The 20,429-nt window shown below is 48.7% G+C and overlaps 1 protein-coding gene across 2 annotated transcripts in view; it reads left to right on the top strand.

Moving 5' to 3' along the window:
- LOC143793233 (PC-esterase domain-containing protein 1A-like) overlaps positions 1 to 20,429 on the top strand; it is a 136,144-nt gene that overhangs the window by 52,403 nt on the left and 63,312 nt on the right. For both annotated transcript variants that reach the window (XM_077280022.1, XM_077280029.1), the window contains exon 6: positions 26 to 127. In XM_077280022.1, the coding sequence (XP_077136137.1) occupies positions 26 to 127 (102 nt within the window). The remainder of the gene's footprint in view (positions 1 to 25; positions 128 to 20,429) is intronic.

Genomic DNA, 20,429 nt, shown 5'->3' with positions numbered 1-20,429 from the left:
ACCTGCTCTCCCTACTCTGTTTCAGGTTCTCCTCTTCTCCCCGCGCCTCCTCACTGGTTCTCATTTGGAAACGAGCCCCATCCCATGCAATACCCCCCAATCCAAGGGCGAGAGCGCTGCAGCCCAGGTAAGATGCCAACTCGTTGCACCATTTCATTTACAGCAGTGACATTAGATTCCAGTCTTTTCATGGCCAAGTTCTTAGGTATAATTGTAAGTGACCCCCTCCCCTCCATGGATGAGAAGCCCCCGCACATTGTGAGTGATCCCCTCCATGGATGAGAAGCCTCCACACATTGTGAGTGATCCCCTCCATGGATGAGAAGCCCCCGCATATTGTGAGTGATCCCCTCCATGGATGAGAAGCCTCCACACATTGTGAGTGATCCCCTCCATGGATGAGAAGCCCCCGCACATTGTGAGTGACCCCCTCCATGGATGAGAAGCCCCCACACATTGTGAGTGACCCCCTCCATGGATGAGAAGCCCCCGCACATTGTGAGTGATCCCCCCATGGATGAGAAGCCCCCACACATTGTGAGTGACCCCTCCATGGATGAGAAGCCCCCACACATTGTGAGTGACCCCTCCATGGATGAGAAGCCTCCACACATTGTGAGTGATCCCCTCCATGGATGAGAAGCCCCCGCATATTGTGAGTGATCCCCTCCATGGATGAGAAGCCTCCACACATTGTGAGTGATCCCCTCCATGGATTAGAAGCCCCCGCACATTGTGAGTGACCCCCTCCATGGATGAGAAGCCCCACACATTGTGAGTGACCCCCTCCATAGATGAGAAGCTCCCGCACATTGTGAGTGACCCCCTCCATGGATGAGAAGCCCCCACACATTGTGAGTGATCCCCTCCATGGATGAGAAGCCCCCACACATTGTGAGTGACCCCCTCCATGGATGAGAAGCTCCCGCACATTGTGAGTGACCCCCTCCATGGATGAGAAGCCCCCACACATTGTGAGTGATCCCCTCCATGGATGAGAAGCCCCCACACATTGTGAGTGACCCCCTCCATGGATGAGAAGCCCCCGCACATTGTGTGTGATCCCCTCCATGGATGAGAAGCCCCCACACATTGTGAGTGATCCCCTCTATGGAAGAAAAGCCCCCACACATTGTGAGTGACCCCCTCTATGGAAGAAAAGCCCCCACACATTGTGAGTGATCCCTCCATGGATGAGAAGCCCCCACACATTGTGAGTGATCCCCTCCATGGATGAGAAACCCCCACACATTGTGAGTGATCCCCTCCATGGATGAGAAGCCTCCTCACATTGTGAGTGATCCCCTCCATGGATGAGAAGCCCCCGCACATTGTGAGTGATCCCCTACATGGATGAGAAGATGAGAAGCCCCCATACATTGTGAGTGATCCCCTCCATGGATGAGAAGCCCCCGCACATTGTGAGTGACCCCCCCATGGATGAGAAGCCCCCACACATTGTGAGTGACCCCCTCCATGGATTAGAAGCCCCCACACATTGTGAGTAACCCCCTCCATGGATGAGAAGCCCCCACACATTGTGAGTGACCCCCTCCATGGATGAGAAGCCCCCACACATTGTGAGTGACCCCCTCCATGGATGAGAAGCCCCCACACATTGTGAGTGATCCCCTCCATGGATGAGAAGCCTCCGCACATTGTGAGTGACCCCCTCCATGGATGAGAAGCCCCCACACATTGTGAGTGATCCCCTCCATGGATGAGAAGCCCCCACACATTGTGAGTGACCCCCTCCATGGATGAGAAGCCCCCGCACATTGTGAGTGATCCCCTCCATGGATGAGAAGCCCCCACACATTGTGAGTGATCCCCTCCATGGATGAGAAGCCCCCACACATTGTGAGTGATCCCCTCCATGGATGAGAAGCCCCCGCACATTGTGAGTGACCCCCTCCATGGATGAGAAGCCCCCACACATTGTGAGTGACCCCTCCATGGATGAGAAGCCTCCACACATTGTGAGTGATCCCCTCCATGGATGAGAAGCCCCCACACAATGTGAGTGACCCCCTCCATGGATGAGAAGCCCCCGCACATTGTGAGTGACCCCCCATGGATGAGAAGCCCCCACACATTGTGAGTGACCCCCTCCATGGATGAGAAGCCCCCGCACATTGTGAGTGACCCCCTCCATGGATGAGAAGCCCCCGCACATTGTGAGTGACCCCTCCATGGATGAGAAGCCCCCGCACATTGTGAGTGATCCCCTCCATGGAGGAGAAGCCCCCGCACATTGTGAGTGATCCCCTCCATGGATGAGAAGCCCCCACACATTGTGAGTGACCCCCTCCATGGATGAGAAGCCCCCACATATTGTGAGTGATCCTTTCCATGGATGAGAAGCCCCCGCACATTTTGAGTGACCCCCTCCATGGATGAGAAGCCTCCACACATTGTGAGTGACCCCCTCCATGGATGAGAAGCCCCCACACATTGTGAGTGACCCCTCCATGGATGAGAAGCCCCCGCACATTGTGAGTGATCCCCTCCATGGATGAGAAGCCCCCACACATTGTGAGTGATCCCCCCATGGATGAGAAGCCTCCACACATTGTGAGTGACCCCTCCATGGATGAGAAGCCCCCCACACATTGTGAGTGACCCTCTCCATGGATGAGAAGCCCCCACACATTGTGAGTGACCCCCTCCATGGATGAGAAGCCTCCACACATTCTGAGTGTCCCCCTCCATGGATGAGAAGCCCCCGCACATTGTGAGTGATCCCCTCCATGGATGAGAAGCCCCCACACATTGTGAGTGTCCCTCTCCATGGATGAGAAGCCTCCACACATTGTGAGTGACCCCCTCCATGGATGAGAAGCCCCCACACATTGTGAGTGATCCCCTCCATGGATGAGAAGCCCCCACACATTGTGAGTGATCCTCTCCATGGATGAGAAGCCCCCACACATTGTGAGTGACCCCCTCCATGGATGAGAAGCCCCCACACATTGTGAGTGATCCCCTCCATGGATGAGAAGCCCCCACACATTGTGAGTGATCCCCTCCATGGATGAGAAGCCCCCACACATTGTGAGTGATTCCCTCCATGGATGAGAAGCCCCCACACATTGTGAGTGATCCCCTCCATGGATGAGAAGCCCCCGCACATTGTGAGTGACCCCCTCCATGGATGAGAAGCCCCCACACATTGTGAGTGACCCCTCCATGGATGAGAAGCCTCCACACATTGTGAGTGATCCCCTCCATGGATGAGAAGCCCCCACACAATGTGAGTGACCCCCTCCATGGATGAGAAGCCCCCGCACATTGTGAGTGACCCGCCATGGATGAGAAGCCCCCACACATTGTGAGTGACCCCCTCCATGGATGAGAAGCCCCCGCACATTGTGAGTGACCCCCTCCATGGATGAGAAGCCCCCGCACATTGTGAGTGACCCCTCCATGGATGAGAAGCCTCCACACATTGTGAGTGACCCTCTCCATGGATGAGAAGCCCCCACACATTGTGAGTGACCCCCTCCATGGATGAGAAGCCCCCACATATTGTGAGTGATCCTTTCCATGGATGAGAAGCCCCCGCACATTGTGAGTGACCCCCTCCATGGATGAGAAGCCTCCACACATTGTGAGTGACCCCCTCCATGGATGAGAAGCCCCCACACATTGTGAGTGACCCCTCCATGGATGAGAAGCCCCCGCACATTGTGAGTGATCCCCTCCATGGATGAGAAGCCCCCACACATTGTGAGTGACCCCCTCCATGGATGAGAAGCACCCCACACATTGTGAGTGACCCTCTCCATGGATGAGAAGCCCCCACACATTGTGAGTGACCCCCTCCATGGATGAGAAGCCTCCACACATTCTGAGTGTCCCCCTCCATGGATGAGAAGCCCCCGCACATTGTGAGTGATCCCCTCCATGGATGAGAAGCCCCCACACATTGTGAGTGTCCCTCTCCATGGATGAGAAGCCCCCACACATTGTGAGTGATCCCCTCCATGGATGAGAAGCCCCCACACATTGTGAGTGATCCTCTCCATGGATGAGAAGCCCCCACACATTGTGAGTGATCCCCTCCATGGATGAGAAGCCCCCGCACATTGTGAGTGATCCCCTCCATGGATTAGAAGCCCCCGCACATTGTGAGTGACCCCTCCATGGATGAGAAGCCCCCGCACATTGTGAGTGACCCCTCCATGGATGAGAAGCCCCCGCACATTGTTAGTGACCCCTCCATGGATGAGAAGCCCCCGCACATTGTGAGTGACCCCCTCCATGGATGAGAAGCCCCCACACATTGTGAGTGATCCCTGTTATGGACCTGGTGGTTAGGTGCACCAGGAATGACCTGATAGTTAAACACGGAATCAGGACGAGCTCTGGGGAAATGGGAACTCTGCTGACCGCAAACCCTACTCCTATCAACACAACTAGAAATAGCCGTGGAGCGTGCCTGACACTGCCTAGACGCCTCTTCACAGCCTAAGAGCTAACTACCCCTAAAGAAAGGAAACAAAGCCTCACTTGCCTCAGAGAAATTTCCCCAAAGGTAAAAGCAGCCCCCCACAAGTATTGACTGTGAGTTAAGAGGAAATCACAAACACAGGATGAAATAGGCTTTAGCAAAGGGAGGCCAGTCTAACTAAACAGATTGAGGATAGAAAAGGGATCTTTGCGGTCAACACAAAAAACTACAAAACCACGCAGAGTGTGCAAAAAATACCCCCGCACCGACTCACGGTGCGGTGGTGCCACTCTGCACCCCCAGAGCTTCCAGCTAGCCAGGCAGTTTCATGATCGCAAGCTGGACTAGAACTTAGCAAGAAAAACCATATGTAACAAATGAACAAGCAGGAACTTAGCTTCGCTGGAGTAGACAGGTCCTCAGAAAGATCCAGGAGAGATCTGAACCAGTACTAGAACATTGACAGCTGGCATGGAGTAACGATCTGAGTGGAGTTAAATAGAGAATCCAGCCTAGCCCTAAACGAGGGCAGGTGGGGAAGGAATCTCAGAACCAGCAGCTCCACTCACAGCCACCAGAGGGAGTCCACGGACAGAACTCACCGAAGTACCATTCATGACCACAGGAGGGAGTTCGAGAACGGAATTCACAACAGTACCCCCCCCTTGAGGAGGGGTCACCGAACCCTCACCAGAGCCCCCAGGCCGATCAGGACGAGCCAAATGAAAGGCACGAACTAAATCGGCAGCATGGACATCAGAGGCAACAACCCAGGAATTATCCTCCTGACCATAGCCCTTCCATTTGACCAAGTACTGAAGTTTTCGTCTCGAAATACGAGAATCCAAAATCTTCTCCACCACATACTCCAACTCCCCCTCGACCAACACCGGAGCAGGAGGATCAACGGAGGGAACCATAGGCGCCACATATCTCTTCAGCAATGACATATGGAACACATTATGGATGGCAAAAGAAGCTGGAAGGGCCAAACGAAATGATACAGGATTAAGAATTTCAGAAATCTTATAAGGACCAATGAAACGAGGCTTAAACTTAGGAGAAGAAACCTTCATAGGAACATAACGAGATGATAACCAAACCAAATCCCCAACACGAAGTCGGGGACCAACACGGCGACGGCGGTTAGCGAAACGTTGAGCCTTCTCTTGGGACAAGGTCAAATTGTCCACCACATGAGTCCAAATTTGCGGCAACCTGTCCACCACAGAATCCACACCAGGACAGTCCGAAGGCTCAACCTGCCCTGAAGAAAAACGAGGATGAAAACCAGAATTACAAAAAAAAGGCGAAACCAAAGTAGCCGAACTGGCCCGATTATTAAGGGCGAACTCAGCCAATGGCAAGAAGGTCACCCAATCATCCTGATCCGCAGAAACAAAGCATCTCAGATAGGTTTCCAAAGTCTGATTGGTTCGTTCAGTTTGGCCATTTGTCTGAGGATGGAAAGCCGAAGAAAAAGACAAATCAATGCCCATCTTAGCACAAAAGGAACGCCAAAACCTTGAAACAAACTGGGAACCTCTGTCAGACTTGATGTTCTCCGGAATGCCATGCAAACGAACCACATGTTGGAAAAATAATGCAACCAAATCAGAGGAAGAAGGCAATTTAGGCAAGGGTACCAAATGGACCATTTTAGAGAAGCGATCACAAACCACCCAGATGACCGACATCCTTTGAGAAACAGGAAGATCTGAAATAAAATCCATGGAAACATGCGTCCAGGGCCTTTTCGGGACCGGCAAGGGCAAAAGTAACCCACTGGCACGAGAACAGCAGGGCTTAGCCCGAGCACAAGTCCCACAAGACTGCACAAAAGAACGCACATCCCGCGACAAAGAAGGCCACCAAAAGGACCTAGCCACCAAATCTCTGTTACCAAAAATCCCAGGATGACCAGCCAACACCGAACAATGAACCTCAGAGATAACTTTATTAGTCCATCTATCAGGGACAAACAGTTTCTCCGCTGGACAACGGTCAGGTCTATCAGCCTGGAACTCCTGCAGCACCCGCCGCAAATCAGGGGAGATGGCAGACAGAACTACCCCCTCTCTGAGAATACCAGCTGGCTCAGGAACCCCAGGAGAATCAGGCACAAAACTCCTTGAAAGGGCATCAGCCTTCACATTCTTAGAACGCGGAAGGTACGAAACCACAAAATTGAAACGGGAGAAAAACAGCGTCCAACGAGCCTGTCTAGGATTCAACCGCTTGGCAGACTCGAGGTAAGTCAGATTCTTGTGATCAGTCAAGACCACCACGCGATGCTTGGCTCCTTCAAGCCAATGTCGCCACTCCTCGAATGCCCACTTCATAGCCAACAACTCCCGATTGCCAACATCATAATTACGCTCAGCAGGCGAAAACTTTCTTGAAAAGAAAGCGCATGGCTTCATTACAGAGCAATCAGAACTTCTCTGAGACAAAACAGCCCCTGCTCCAATTTCAGAAGCATCAACCTCGACCTGAAATGGGAGCGAAACATCTGGCTGACAACACAGGAGCCGAAGAGAAACGACGTTTCAACTCCTGTAAAGCCTCAACGGCCGCAGAGGACCAATTCACCACATCAGCACCCTTCTTGGTCAAATCAGTCAACGGTTTAACAACACTAGAAAAATTAGCGATGAAGCGACGGTAAAAATTGGCAAAGCACAGAAATTTCTGAAGGCTCTTCACAGATGTAGGCCGAGTCCAATCATAAATAGCTTGGACTTTAACAGGATCCATCTCGATAGTAGAAGGGGAAAAAATGAAACCCAAAAAGGAAACCTTCTGAACTCCAAAGAGATACTTAGATCCCTTCACAAACAAGGAATTAGCACGAAGGACCTGGAACACCATTCTGACCTGCTTCACATGGGACTCTCAATCATCCGAAAAGACCAAAATATCATCCAAATATACGATCATGAATCTATCCAGATACTTTCGGAAGATGTCATGCATAAAGGACTGAAACACAGAGGGAGCATTAGAAAGGCCGAATGGCATCACCAGGTACTCAAAATGGCCCTCGGGCGTATTAAATGCTGTTTTCCATTCATCGCCCTGTTTAATACGCACGAGATTATACGCCCCTCGAAGGTCTATCTTGGTGAACCAACTAGCCCCCTTAATCCGAGCAAATAAATCAGACAGTAGAGGCAAAGGGTACTGAAATTTGACCGTGATTTTATTAAGAAGGCGGTAATCTATACAAGGTCTCAGAGAACCATCCTTCTTGGCCACAAAAAAGAACCCAGCTCCCAATGGTGACGACGACGGGCGAATATGCCCTTTCTCCAAGGACTCCTTTATATAACTCCGCATAGCGGCGTGTTCTGGCACAGACAAATTGAAAAGTCGTCCCTTAGGGAACTTGCTACCAGGAATCAAGTTAATAGCACAATCACAATCCCTATGAGGAGGTAGGGTACTAGACTTGGGCTCATCAAATACATCCCGGTAATCCGACAAAAACTCAGGGACTTCAGAAGGAGTGGAGGAAGAAATTGACAACAATGAAACATCCCCATGTACCCCTTGACAACCCCAACTGGACACCGACATTGATTTCCAATCCAATACTGGATTATGGACCTGCAGCCATGGCAAACCCAACACGACCACATCATGCAGATTATGCAACACCAAAAAGCGAATATCCTCCTGATGCGCAGGAGCCATGCACATGGTCAACTGGGTCCAGTACTGAGGCTTATTCTTGGCCAAAGGCGTAGCATCAATTCCCCTCAAAGGAATAGGATGCTGCAAGGGCTCCAAGAAAAAACCACAGCGCCTGGCAAACTCTAAGTCCATCAAATTCAGGGCAGCGCCTGAATCCACAAATGCCATAACAGAATAGGATGACAAAGAGCAAATCAGAGTAACGGACAAAAGAAATTTAGGCTGTACCGTACCAATGGTGACAGACCTAGCGAACCGCTTAGTGCGCTTAGGACAATCAGAGATAGCATGAGTGGAGTCACCACAGTAAAAACACAGCCCATTCTGAAGTCTGTGTTCTTGCCGTTCAGCTCTGGTCAAAGTCCTATCACATTGCATAGGCTCAGGCCTCTGCTCAGAGGATACCGCCAAATGGTGCACAGTTTTGCGCTCACGTAAGCGCCGATCGATCTGTATGGCCAAGGACATTGATTCATTCAGACCAGCAGGCGTGGGGAATTGTTATGGTTTCCAATGGCAAGGAAACATCAGAAGCATAGAATAAACGGACAAGCTCTCGGGTGATGGAAACTAGAGCTGACCGCGATGCTAAACCTACACACCACACTAGAGGTAGCCAGGGGGCATTCCTGCGTTGTCTCTAGATGCCGCGCGCCAGCCGGAGAACTAACTACCCCTGGTAGAAGAAAACACAGTCCTGGCTTGCCTCCAGAGAATGTCCCCACAGGAGATAGCAGCCCCCCACATATAATAACGGTGAGAGCAGATGAAAAGACACACGTAGTATGAAAGCAGATTTAGCACAGAGAGGCCCGCTAACTAAATAGCAGAAAGATACAACAGAGGACTTCGCGGTCAGCTGCAAAACCCTTCAAAACACCATCCTGAAATTACCTTAACTCATGTGACAACTCATGCCACTGGAGTGGTAATTTCAGCCCAACAAGAGCCTCCAGCTGCAGAGATTCACATAAGTGCAAACTGGACAAAACATACAAAAATAGACTTAAGGACTAAAGTGTCCAACTTAGCTGAGCAGAAAACTGGGAGCAGGAACATGCAACAGAATCACTCTGGATACATTGATGGCCAGCATTAGAATGACTGAGGAGCAAGGTTAAATAGGATACTCCCACATCCTGATAGGAACAGGTGAACTGAGAAGGCAAAGCTTGCAGGACACCAGTACCACAAGAGACCACCGGGGGAGCCCACGAACCGAATCACAACAGTACCCCCCCCTTAAGGAGGGGGCACCGAACCCTCACAAGAACCACCAGGGCGATCTGGATGAGCCCTATGAAAGGCACGGACCAAATCAGAAGCATGAACATCAGAAGCTGTAACCCAAGAATTATCCTCTTGACCGTAGCCCTTCCATTTCACCAGATATTGAAGTCTCCGTCTGGAAACACGGGAGTCCAAGATTTTCTCCACCACGTACTCCAATTCACCCTCAACCAGCACAGGAGCAGGAGGCTCAACAGAAGGCACAAGTGGTACCTCATACCTCCGCAATAATGACCGATGGAAGACATTATGGATAGCAAAGGATGCTGGGAGGTCCAAACGAAAAGACACAGGGTTAAGAATTTCCAAAATCTTATAAGGACCGATGAACCGAGGCTTAAACTTAGGAGAAGAGACCCTCATAGGGACAAAACGGGAGGACAACCACACCAAGTCCCCAACGACGATGCAACCTATCCACCATGGTATCCACTCCAGGACAATCCGAAGACTCCACCTGACCAGATGAAAAACGAGGATGGAACCCTGAATTGCAAAAGAAAGGGGAGACCAAAGTGGCAGAACTGGCCCGATTATTAAGGGCAAACTCAGCCAACGGCAAAAAGGAGACCCAGTCATCCTGATCAGCAGACACGAAACACCTCAAATAAGTCTCCAAGGTCTGATTAGTACGTTCCGTCTGGCCATTTGTCAATGCCCATCCTGGCACAAAACGCCCGCCAAAATCTGGACACAAACTGGGATCCCCTGTCGGAAACGATATTCTCCGGAATACCATGCAGCCGAACCACATTCTGAAAAAACAGGGGCACCAACTCAGATGAGGAAGGCAGCTTGGGCAAGGGCACCAAATGAACCATCTTAGAAAAGCGGTCACACACCACCCAAATGACGGACATCTTCTGAGAAACAGGGAGATCAGAAATAAAATCCATAGAGATGTGTGTCCAAGGCCTCTTAGGAACAGGCAAGGGCAACAACAACCCACTAGCCCGAGAACAACAAGGCTTGGCCCGAGCACAAACATCGCAAGACTGCACAAAAGTACGCACGTCCCGAGACAGGGAAGGCCACCAGAAGTACCTAGCCACCAAATCTCTGGTACCAAAAATTCCCGGATGACCTGCCAACGCAGAAGAATGAACCTCCGAGATGACTCTATTGGTCCACTCCTCCGGCAAAAACAATCTACCAGGCGGACAACGATCAGGCCGATCCGCCTGAAACTCTTGTAAAGCACGTCGCAGGTCTGGGAAGACAGCAGACAATATCACCCCATCCTTAAGTATACCCGTAGGTTTAGAATCACCAGGGGAATCAGGTTCAAAACTCCTAGAAAGGGCATCCGCCTTCACATTCTTAGTACCTGGCAGATACGAAACCACAAAATTAAACCGGGAGAAAAACAACGACCAGCGCGCCTGTCTAGGATTCAGACGTCTGGCCGACTCAAGATAAATCAAATTTTTGTGATCAGTCAAGACCACCACCTGATGTTTAGCACCCTCAAGCCAATGACGCCACTCCTCGAATGCCCACTTCATCGCCAAAAGCTCCCGATTACCGACGTCATAATTTCGCTCGGCGGGCGAAAATTTTCGAGAAAAGAACGCACAAGGTCTCATCACTGAACAATCTGAACTTTTCTGCGACAAAACCGCCCCCGCTCCGATCTCGGAAGCATCAACTTCCACCTGAAAAGGAAGAGAAACATCAGGCTGGCACAACACCGGAGCAGAAGAAAAACGGCGCTTAAGCTCCCGAAAGGCCTCCACAGCAGCAGGAGACCAATCTGCAACATCAGCACCCTTTTTAGTCAAATCAGTCAAAGGCCTGACAACGCTAGAAAAAACAGTTATGAATCGACGATAAAAGTTAGCAAAGCCCAAAAATTTCTGAAGGCCCTTAAGAGAAGTCGGTTGCGTCCAGTCACAAATAGCCCGAACCTTCACAGGATCCATCTCAATAGAAGAGGGGGAAAAAATGTACCCCAAAAAAGAAATCTTCTGAACCCCAAAAACACACTTTGAACCCTTAACAAACAGAGAATTGGTCCGCAAAACCTGAAAAACCCTCCTAACTTGTTGAACATGAGATTCCCAGTCATCCGAAAAAATCAAGATATCGTCCAAATACACAATCATAAATTTATCCAGATATTCACGGAAAATATTGTGCATAAAAGACTGAAAGACCGAAGGGGCATTTGACAGACCAAAAGGCATCACCAAATACTCAAAATGGCCCTCGGGCGTATTAAATGCGGTTTTCCACTCATCCCCCTGCTTAATTCGCACCAAATTATACGCACCGCGAAGATCAATCTTAGAGAACCACTTCGCCCCCTCAATGCGAGCAAATAAATCTGTCAGCAATGGCAAAGGATACTGATACTTGACTGTGATCTTATTCAAGAGTCTATAATCAATACAAGGTCTCAAAGAACCATCGCTTTTAGCTACGAAAAAGAACCCCGCTCCAAGAGGAGACGAAGAAGGACGAATATGTCCCTTTTCCAAGGACTCCCTAATATACTCTCGCATGGCAGCATGTTCAGGTACAGACAGATTGAATAGACGACCCTTAGGAAATTTACTGCCAGGGATCAAATCTATGGCGCAATCGCAATCTCTGTGAGGAGGAAGAGAATTAAGAGTAGATTCCTCAAAAACCTCACGATAATCAGACAAAAACTCAGGAATTTCAGAGGGAATAGATGAAGCAATGGAGACCAAAGATGTGTCCCCATGATTTCCCTGACATCCCCAGCTTAGTACAGAGATTGTTTTCCAGTCAAGGACTGGGTTATGAGTTTGCAACCATGGCAATCCCAGCACCAACACATCATGTAGATTATACAGTACAAGGAAGCGAATCACCTCTTGATGGTCTGGAGTCATACGCATAGTCACTTGTGTCCAGTATTGTGGTTTATTACTAGCCAATGGTGTAGAATCAATACCCTTTAAAGGTATAGGAACTTCCAGAGGCTCTAGATCAAACCCACAGCGCCTGGCAAAGGACCAATCCATAAGACTCAAAGCGGCGCCAGAATCCACATACGCATCCGCAACAATAGAAGATAACGAACAAATTAGAGTTACAGACAAAATAAACTTGGACTGCAAAGTGCCAATAGCAGAGGATTTATCAACTTTCTTTGTTCGTTTAGAGCATGCTGATATAACATGAGTAGAATTTCCACAATAGAAGCACAAATGATTTTTGCGCCTATAAATCTGTCGTTCGCTTCTGGACAGAAAGCTATCACATTGCATACTCTGTGGTGCCTCTTCAGAAGACACCGCCAACTGGTGCACAGGTTTGCGTTCCCGTAAACGCCGATCAATCTGAATTGCCATTGTCATGGACTCATTCAGACCAGTAGGCGCAGGAAACCCCACCATGACGTCTTTTACAGCATCAGAGAGACCTTCTCTGAAAATTGCCGCCAGAGCGCACTCATTCCACTGAGTAAGCACAGACCATTTTCGAAATTTTTGGCAATATATTTCGGCTTCATCTTGCCCCTGAGAGAGGGCTATTAGGGCTTTCTCAGCCTGAATCTCCAAATTTGGTTCCTCATAAAGCAACCCCAAAGCCAGAAAAAACGCATCCACATTGAGCAACGCAGGATCCCCTGGTGCCAATGAAAATGCCCAATTTTGGGGGTCACCCCGCAGTAAAGAAATAACAATTTTTACTTGCTGGGCAGGATCTCCAGCAGAATGAGATCTCAGCGAAAGAAACAATTTACAATTGTATTTAAAATTTAGAAAACAAGATCGATCTCCAGAAAAAAACTCCGGTATAGGAATTTTAGGTTCAGACCGAGGAGCATGTAACAAAAAATCTTGTATATTCTGAACTTTAGAGGCAAGATTATTCAAATTGGTAGCCAGACTCTGGGGATCCATATTTCAACAGATAAAGTCTGAGCCATTCAGGGGTTAAGAGGAGAGGAAAACAGGAGACTGCAATTAGAGCTGGAGTGCAACTTCAGAGGAAGGAAAAAAAAAAAAAAAAAATTTCACACAGTTCCTTTTCTCTCCTGCTTCAGCCTATAGATTAAACATTTGGGCTGGCCATACTGTTATGGTTTCCAATGGCAAGGAAACATCAGAAGCATAGAATAAACGGACAAGCTCTCGGGTGATGGAAACTAGAGCTGACCGCGATGCTAAACCTACACACCACACTAGAAGTAGCCAGGGGGCATTCTTGCGTTGTCTCTAGATGCCGCGCGCCAGCCGGAGAACTAACTACTCCTGGTAGAAGAAAACACAGTCCTGGCTTGCCTCCAGAGAATGTCCCCACAGGAGATAGCAGCCCCCCACATATAATAACGGTGAGAGCAGATGAAAAGACACACGTAGTATGAAAGCAGATTTAGCACAGAGAGGCCCGCTAACTAAATAGCAGAAAGATACAACAGAGGACTTCGCGGTCAGCTGCAAAACCCTTCAAAACACCATCCTGAAATTACCTTAACTCATGTGACAACTCATGCCACTGGAGTGGTAATTTCAGCCCAACAAGAGCCTCCAGCTGCAGAGATTCACATAAGTGCAAACTGGACAAAACATACAAAAATAGACTTAAGGACTAAAGTGTCCAACTTAGCTGAGCAGAAAACTGGGAGCAGGAACATGCAACAGAATCACTCTGGATACATTGATGGCCAGCATTAGAATGACTGAGGAGCAAGGTTAAATAGGATACTCCCACATCCTGATAGGAACAGGTGAACTGAGAAGGCAAAGCTTGCAGGACACCAGTACCACAAGAGACCACCGGGGGAGCCCACGAACCGAATCACAACAAACATGGAGGAACTGGTAAAGCAACTCATGCAGGCTAATCTCCAGCAGCAACAGCAGGAGCGGCAGCACATGGAACTCCTAGCCGAGGTGATCCGTGGCAGGGTAACCGTCCCAATCCCAAATCCAGGTGATGACTCTCACGTGAGGAAGACGGTAAAAAGAGCATTGCAAAAGATGACCCCGGGTGATGACGTCGAGGAGTTCCTGGCAGTGTTTGAAAGGGTGACGGAGCAGGAGAAATTGCCTCCAGAGCAGTGGGCGGAGGTTGTGGCGCCATATTTAACTGGTGAACCGCAGATGGCGTATTATGACTTGATGCTGCAGGACAGAAAAGAATACGCCAAGTTAAAGGCGGAGATCTTGGCACGCTTAGGAGTGACTCTGACTGTCAGAGTGCAACGGGTGCACCAGTGGGCTTATCGCAGTGACAAACCTCCTCGGTCCCAAATGTTCGATCTCCTACACCTGGTCCAAAAATGGTTGCAGCCTGAATCCTCCTCCGCAGCACAGATGGTGGAGAAGGTTGTCATGGACAGGTTAATACACTCCCTGCCGAGGCCGCTGCAGTGCTGGGTTGCCCAGGGAGATCCCCGTAATGCTGATGACCTAGTGAGCCAGGTGGGGAGGTACCAGGCTGTCGAGAGGTCCTTGAGGAAGCAAGGGGGCAGATGACAGGTTTCTGTTTTCTGTGCTTTTTGGTGATGAGGATGATTCAGTATCCACTGAGGCCAACGTCCCTGAGCTAGAGGTGTCCGGGGGAAACTTTTGAACCGCCCAACTCAGGGACCCAACTCTTAAAGGGCATTTGACAATGTAACTGTGTTAAATGGAGTGCCTCAGGAGTTAGGGGCCTACAATCGGTTCCCTCATTTTGCTGTGATTGGAGATCTGCTTTATAGGGTAACCAAGCCAAAATGTGAGGTGATAGAGCAGTTATTGGTACCAGGGCCCTATAGACGCAGAGTGTAAGACATGGCTCATGCCCATGAGTTGGGTGGTCACCTGGGGGCAGATAAGACCCAGGAGTGCATTCTGCAGAGATTCTACTGGCCTGAATGTTATTAAGAAATTGTGAACTATTGTTGTTCCTTCCCATCGTGCCATCTGACCTCCCCAGTCGCCCACTTCCACAGTCTTCTGGTACCTTTGCCCATCATCAAGGTGCCATTCGAGCGAATAGCGATGGACCTGGTGGGACTCCTGGTAAAATCTGCAAGAGGACATCAACATATATTGATTGTCCTGGATTATGTTACCTAGTACCCAGAGGCGGTTCCTTTAAGAAATGTCTCTGCCAAGTGTATCTCTAAGAAGCTGATCCATATCTTCTCCCTAACCGGGCTGCAGAAGGAGATACTAACGGACGAAGGGACCCCCTTCATGTCAAAGGTCATGAGGGAGCTGTGCAAGACCCTGCAAATTTCCCAGCTAAGAACCTCAGTGTACCATCCCCAGACTGATGGACTGGTGGAGAGGTTTAACAAAACCTTGAAGGCGATGCTAAAAAAAATAGCAGTGGAGAAGGACGGCCGAGACTCTGACTGTCTGCTTCCTTACCTGCTGTTCTCCATTAGTAACATAGTAACATAGTTAGTAAGGCCGAAAAAAGCCATTTGTCCATCCAGTTCAGCCTATATTCCATCATAATAAATCCCCAGATCTACGTCCTTCTACAGAACCTAATAATTGTATGATACAATATTGTTCTGCTCCAGGAAGACATCCAGGCCTCTCTTGAACCCCTCGACTGAGTTCGCCATCACCACCTCCTCAGGCAAGCAATTCCAGATTCTCACTGCCCTAACAGTAAAGAATCCTCTTCTATGTTGGTGGAAAAACCTTCTCTCCTCCAGACGCAAAGAATGCCCCCTTGTGCCCGTCACCTTCCTTGGTATAAACAGATCCTCAGCGAGATATTTGTATTGTCCCCTTATATACTTATACATGGTTATTAGATCGCCCCTCAGTCGTCTTTTTTCTAGACTAAATAATCCTAATTTCGCTAATCTATCTGGGTATTGTAGTTCTCCCATCCCCTTTATTAATTTTGTTGCCCTCCTTTGTACTCTCTCTAGTTCCATTATATCCTTCCTGAGCAGCGGTGCCCAAAACTGGACACAGTACTCCATGTGCGGTCTAACTAGGGATTTGTACAGAGGCAGTATAATGCTCTCATCATGTGTATCCAGACCTCTTTTAATGCACCCCATGATCCTGTTTGCCTTGGCAGCTGCTGCCTGGCACTGGCTGCTCCAGGTAAGTTTATCATTAACTAGGATCCCCAAGTCCTTCTCCCTGTCAGATTTACCCAGTGGTTTCCCGTTCAGTGTGTAATGGTGATATTGATTCCTTCTTCCCATGTGTATAACCTTACATTTATCATTGTTAAACCTCATCTGCCACCTTTCAGCCCAAGTTTCCAACTTATCCAGATCCATCTGTAGCAGAATACTATCTTCTCTTGTATTAACTGCTTTACATAGTTTTGTATCATCTGCAAATATCAATATTTTACTGTGTAAACCTTCTACCACATCATTAATGAATATGTTGAAGAGAAGAGCTCCCAATACCGACCCCTGCGGTACCCCACTGGTCACAGCGACCCAGTTAGAGACTATACCATTTATAACCACCCTCTGCTTTCTATCACTAAGCCAGTTACTAACCCATTTACACACATTTTCCCCCAGACCAAGCATTCTCATTTTGTGTAACAACCTCTTGTGCGGCACGGTATCAAACGCTTTGGAAAAATCGAGATATACCACGTCCAATGACTCACCGTGGTCCAGCCTATAGCTTACCTCTTCATAAAAACTGATTAGATTGGTTTGACAGGAGCGATTTCTCATAAACCCATGCTGATATGGAGTTACACAGTTATTCTCATTGAGATAATCCAGAATAACATCCTTCAGAAACCCTTCACATATTTTACCAACAGTAGAGGTTAGACTTACTGGCCTATAATTTCCAGGGTCACTTTTAGAGCCCTTTTTGAATATTGGCACCACATTTGCTATGTGCCAGTCCTGCGGAACAGACCCCGTCGCTATAGAGTCCCTAAAAATAAGAAATAATGGTTTATCTATTACATTACTTAGTTCTCTTAGTACTCGTGGGTGTATGCCATCCGGACCCGGAGATTTATCTATTTTAATCTTATTTAGCCGGTTTCGCACCTCTTCTTGGGTTAGATTGGTGACCCTTAATATCGGGTTTTCATTGTTTCTTGGGATTTCACCTAGCATTTCATTTTCCACCGTGAATACCGTGGAGAAGAAGGTGTTTAATATGTTAGCCTTTTCCTCGTCATCTACAACCATTCTTTCCTCACTATTTTTTAAGGGGCCTACATTTTCAGTTTTTATTCGCTTACTATTGATATAGTTGAAGAACAGTTTGGGATTAGTTTTACTCTCCTTAGCAATGTGCTTCTCTGTTTCCTTTTTGGCAGCTTTAATTAGTTTTTTAGATAAAGTATTTTTCTCCCTATAGTTTTTTAGAGCTTCACCGGTGTCATCCTGCTTTAGTAGTGACAATGCTTTCTTTTTACTGTTAATTGCCTGTCTTACTTCTTTGTTTAGCCACATTGGGTTTTTCCTATTTCTAGTCCTTTTATTCCCACAAGGTATAAACCGCTTACAGTGCCTATTTAGGATGTTCTTAAACATTTTCCATTTATTATCTGTATTCTTATTTCTGAGGATATTGTCCCAGTCTACCAGATTAAGGGCATCTCTAAGCTGGTCAAACTTTGCCTTCCTAAAGTTCAGTGTTTTTGTGACTCCCTGACAAGTCCCCCTAGTGAAAGACAGGTGAAACTGTACAATATTGTGGTCGCTATTTCCTAGATGCCCGACCACCTGCAGATTTGTTATTCTCAAACTTCCACCTACTTCTCCCCATGTGAACTGCTCTATGGAAGGCACCCTTGAGGTCTCCTGGATCTGGCGAAGTAATCCTGTGAAGCTGAAACCACCCCTCATAGAAGCGTGGTAGAACATGTCACTCAGATGCAAGAGGATCGCCAACGTGATGCCCATTGTGAAGGTGCACTTCCTCAAGGCCCAGGAAGCCCAATCCAGGGTGTATAATAGGTCAGCCAGGGTGAGACAGTTCAACCCGTGGGATCGAGTATTGGTGCTGGTGCCCATGGTGGATACCAAATTCATGGCCAAGTGGCAGGGTCCCTATTATGTGATAGAGAAAGTTGATGATATCAACTACAAGATCCACCAACCAGGGAAGGGGAAGCCCTACCAGGTGTACCACGTAAACCTGATTAAGCCATGGTGAGATAGGGAGCCCATAGAAGCTCCGTGTTTGGTGATTAAACCTGAAGCGGGCGTGAAGAAGGTTAAAGTGGCAGAGACGCTGTCACGGGCCCAAAAGCAACAGTGCCAGGAGTTGCTATAGCGGACCAAGGACCTCTTCTCTGAACTTCCAGGTTGAACGAAGGTCATAGAGCATGTCATCCTGACAGAGTCTCATGTCCAGGTCAACTTGAAGCCCTACCGGATTCCCGAAGCATGCCGAGAGGTGATCTCAAAGGAGGTGAAGCGGATGCTTAGCCTGGGAGTCATCAAGGAATCCAAGAATGGCTGGTCCAGCCCAATAGTCTTAATGCCGAAACCAGGTGGAGAATGGCGGTTTTGCAATGACTATAGAAAGCTGAACTAAGTTTCTAAGTGCTATGCATACCTTATGCCCTGTGTCGATGAATTAATTGAGAGGCTAGGGCCAGCTAGGTACATTACTACCGTTGACCTCACAAGAGGGTATTGGCAAATCCCCATGTCCGAAGACCCCGAAGAGAAGACTGCCTTTTCCACGCCAGATGGATGCTTCCAATACACAAAGATGCTGTTTGGGTTACACGGTGCTCCAGCTACATTCCAGAGAGCCATGGATCGAATCCTTGCTCCCCACAAGAGGTACGTGGCGGCCTACCTGGACGACATTGTGATCTTCAGCTAGGATTGGAGAAGCCATCTGAGCAAGGTTCAGGTGATATTTCATGCTCTACGGAAGGCTGGGTTTTCCATAAGCCTGAAAAAGTGTTCCTTGGGGATAAAGGAAGCGAGATACTGGGGTTATGTTGCATGCAGCGGCGAAATAAAGCCCCAGATAAATAAAGTTGAGGCTATCAAGGGCTGGCCACAACCCCTGTCAAAGAAGAAGGTCAGGGCATTCCTGGGCATTGTGGGTTATTACCGCCGGTTTATCCGAAACTTCGCAATGGTAACTGCCTCTCTGACAGACTTCCTTAAAGGGATAAAGTCAGCTATGGCTAAGTGGTTTCCAGAAGCTGAGACGGCCTTCTAGGAACTGAAACTGGCCCTGTGCAAACAGCCAATGCTGGTAGCACCCGATTTTTCCAAGGAGTTTGTGGTCCAGACAGATGCGTCAGATGTCGGGCTGGGCGCTGTCTTATCGCAAGAGGTAAACGGGGAAGAGCACCCCATAATGTACAATAGCCGGAAGTTGTCATCCTGCGAGAAAAACTATTCCATAGTGGAGAAGGAATATTTAGCCATCACGTCGGCGTTGGGCTCTCTGAGGTACTATCTCTTAGGCAGGAGGTGCAGACTAGTGTCAGATCATGCCCCACTGAAGTGAATGAGGGACAAGAAAGGGAAGAATGCCCGCATGACCAGGTGGTTCCTGGCACTTCAGGATTTTAACTTCCATGTGGAGCATAGGCCAGGGAAACTGCATGGCAATGTTGATGCTCTGTCTAGGATCGACTGTCTGGTGGCAGAAGGTGCCAAGCCCCCCGACTTTGGGCAAAGGGGGATGGTATGTAACATGGCTGCCGGATGAGTCCTTGAGGGAAGATATGTGTCATTGCGGTTGTTAGCTGCGGTGATGTGAGCTCGGAAGCATGCTCCAGCACATATAGTGCTGAGAGAGTTATTTGGCCATTTCAGGGCTGGGTTTTACGAGCAGTCATAAGAGATGGGTGGGAATAATCGCTCACATATCCCAACCTCAGGGGTGTGGTTTGGCAGATAAAATGGAGGTCGAGTCTCTAATTCAGAGTCTGTGGCTGGAGTTGTGGAGACCTCCAGTGTGTGTTGTTAAAGGCACTGACCTGAGCGGGCGGATCTGCAGTACTGTATGGACTATTTGCTTGCAGTTCGTGTTAACCTTCAGTGTGTGTTGGTAAAGGCACTGACCTGAGCGGGCGGATCTGCAGT

The sequence above is a fragment of the Ranitomeya variabilis genome, chromosome 1 (assembly GCF_051348905.1).
Source record: "Ranitomeya variabilis isolate aRanVar5 chromosome 1, aRanVar5.hap1, whole genome shotgun sequence".
NCBI lineage: Eukaryota > Metazoa > Chordata > Amphibia > Anura > Dendrobatidae > Ranitomeya > Ranitomeya variabilis.
This window is presented reverse-complemented; position numbering and strand designations above follow the sequence as displayed.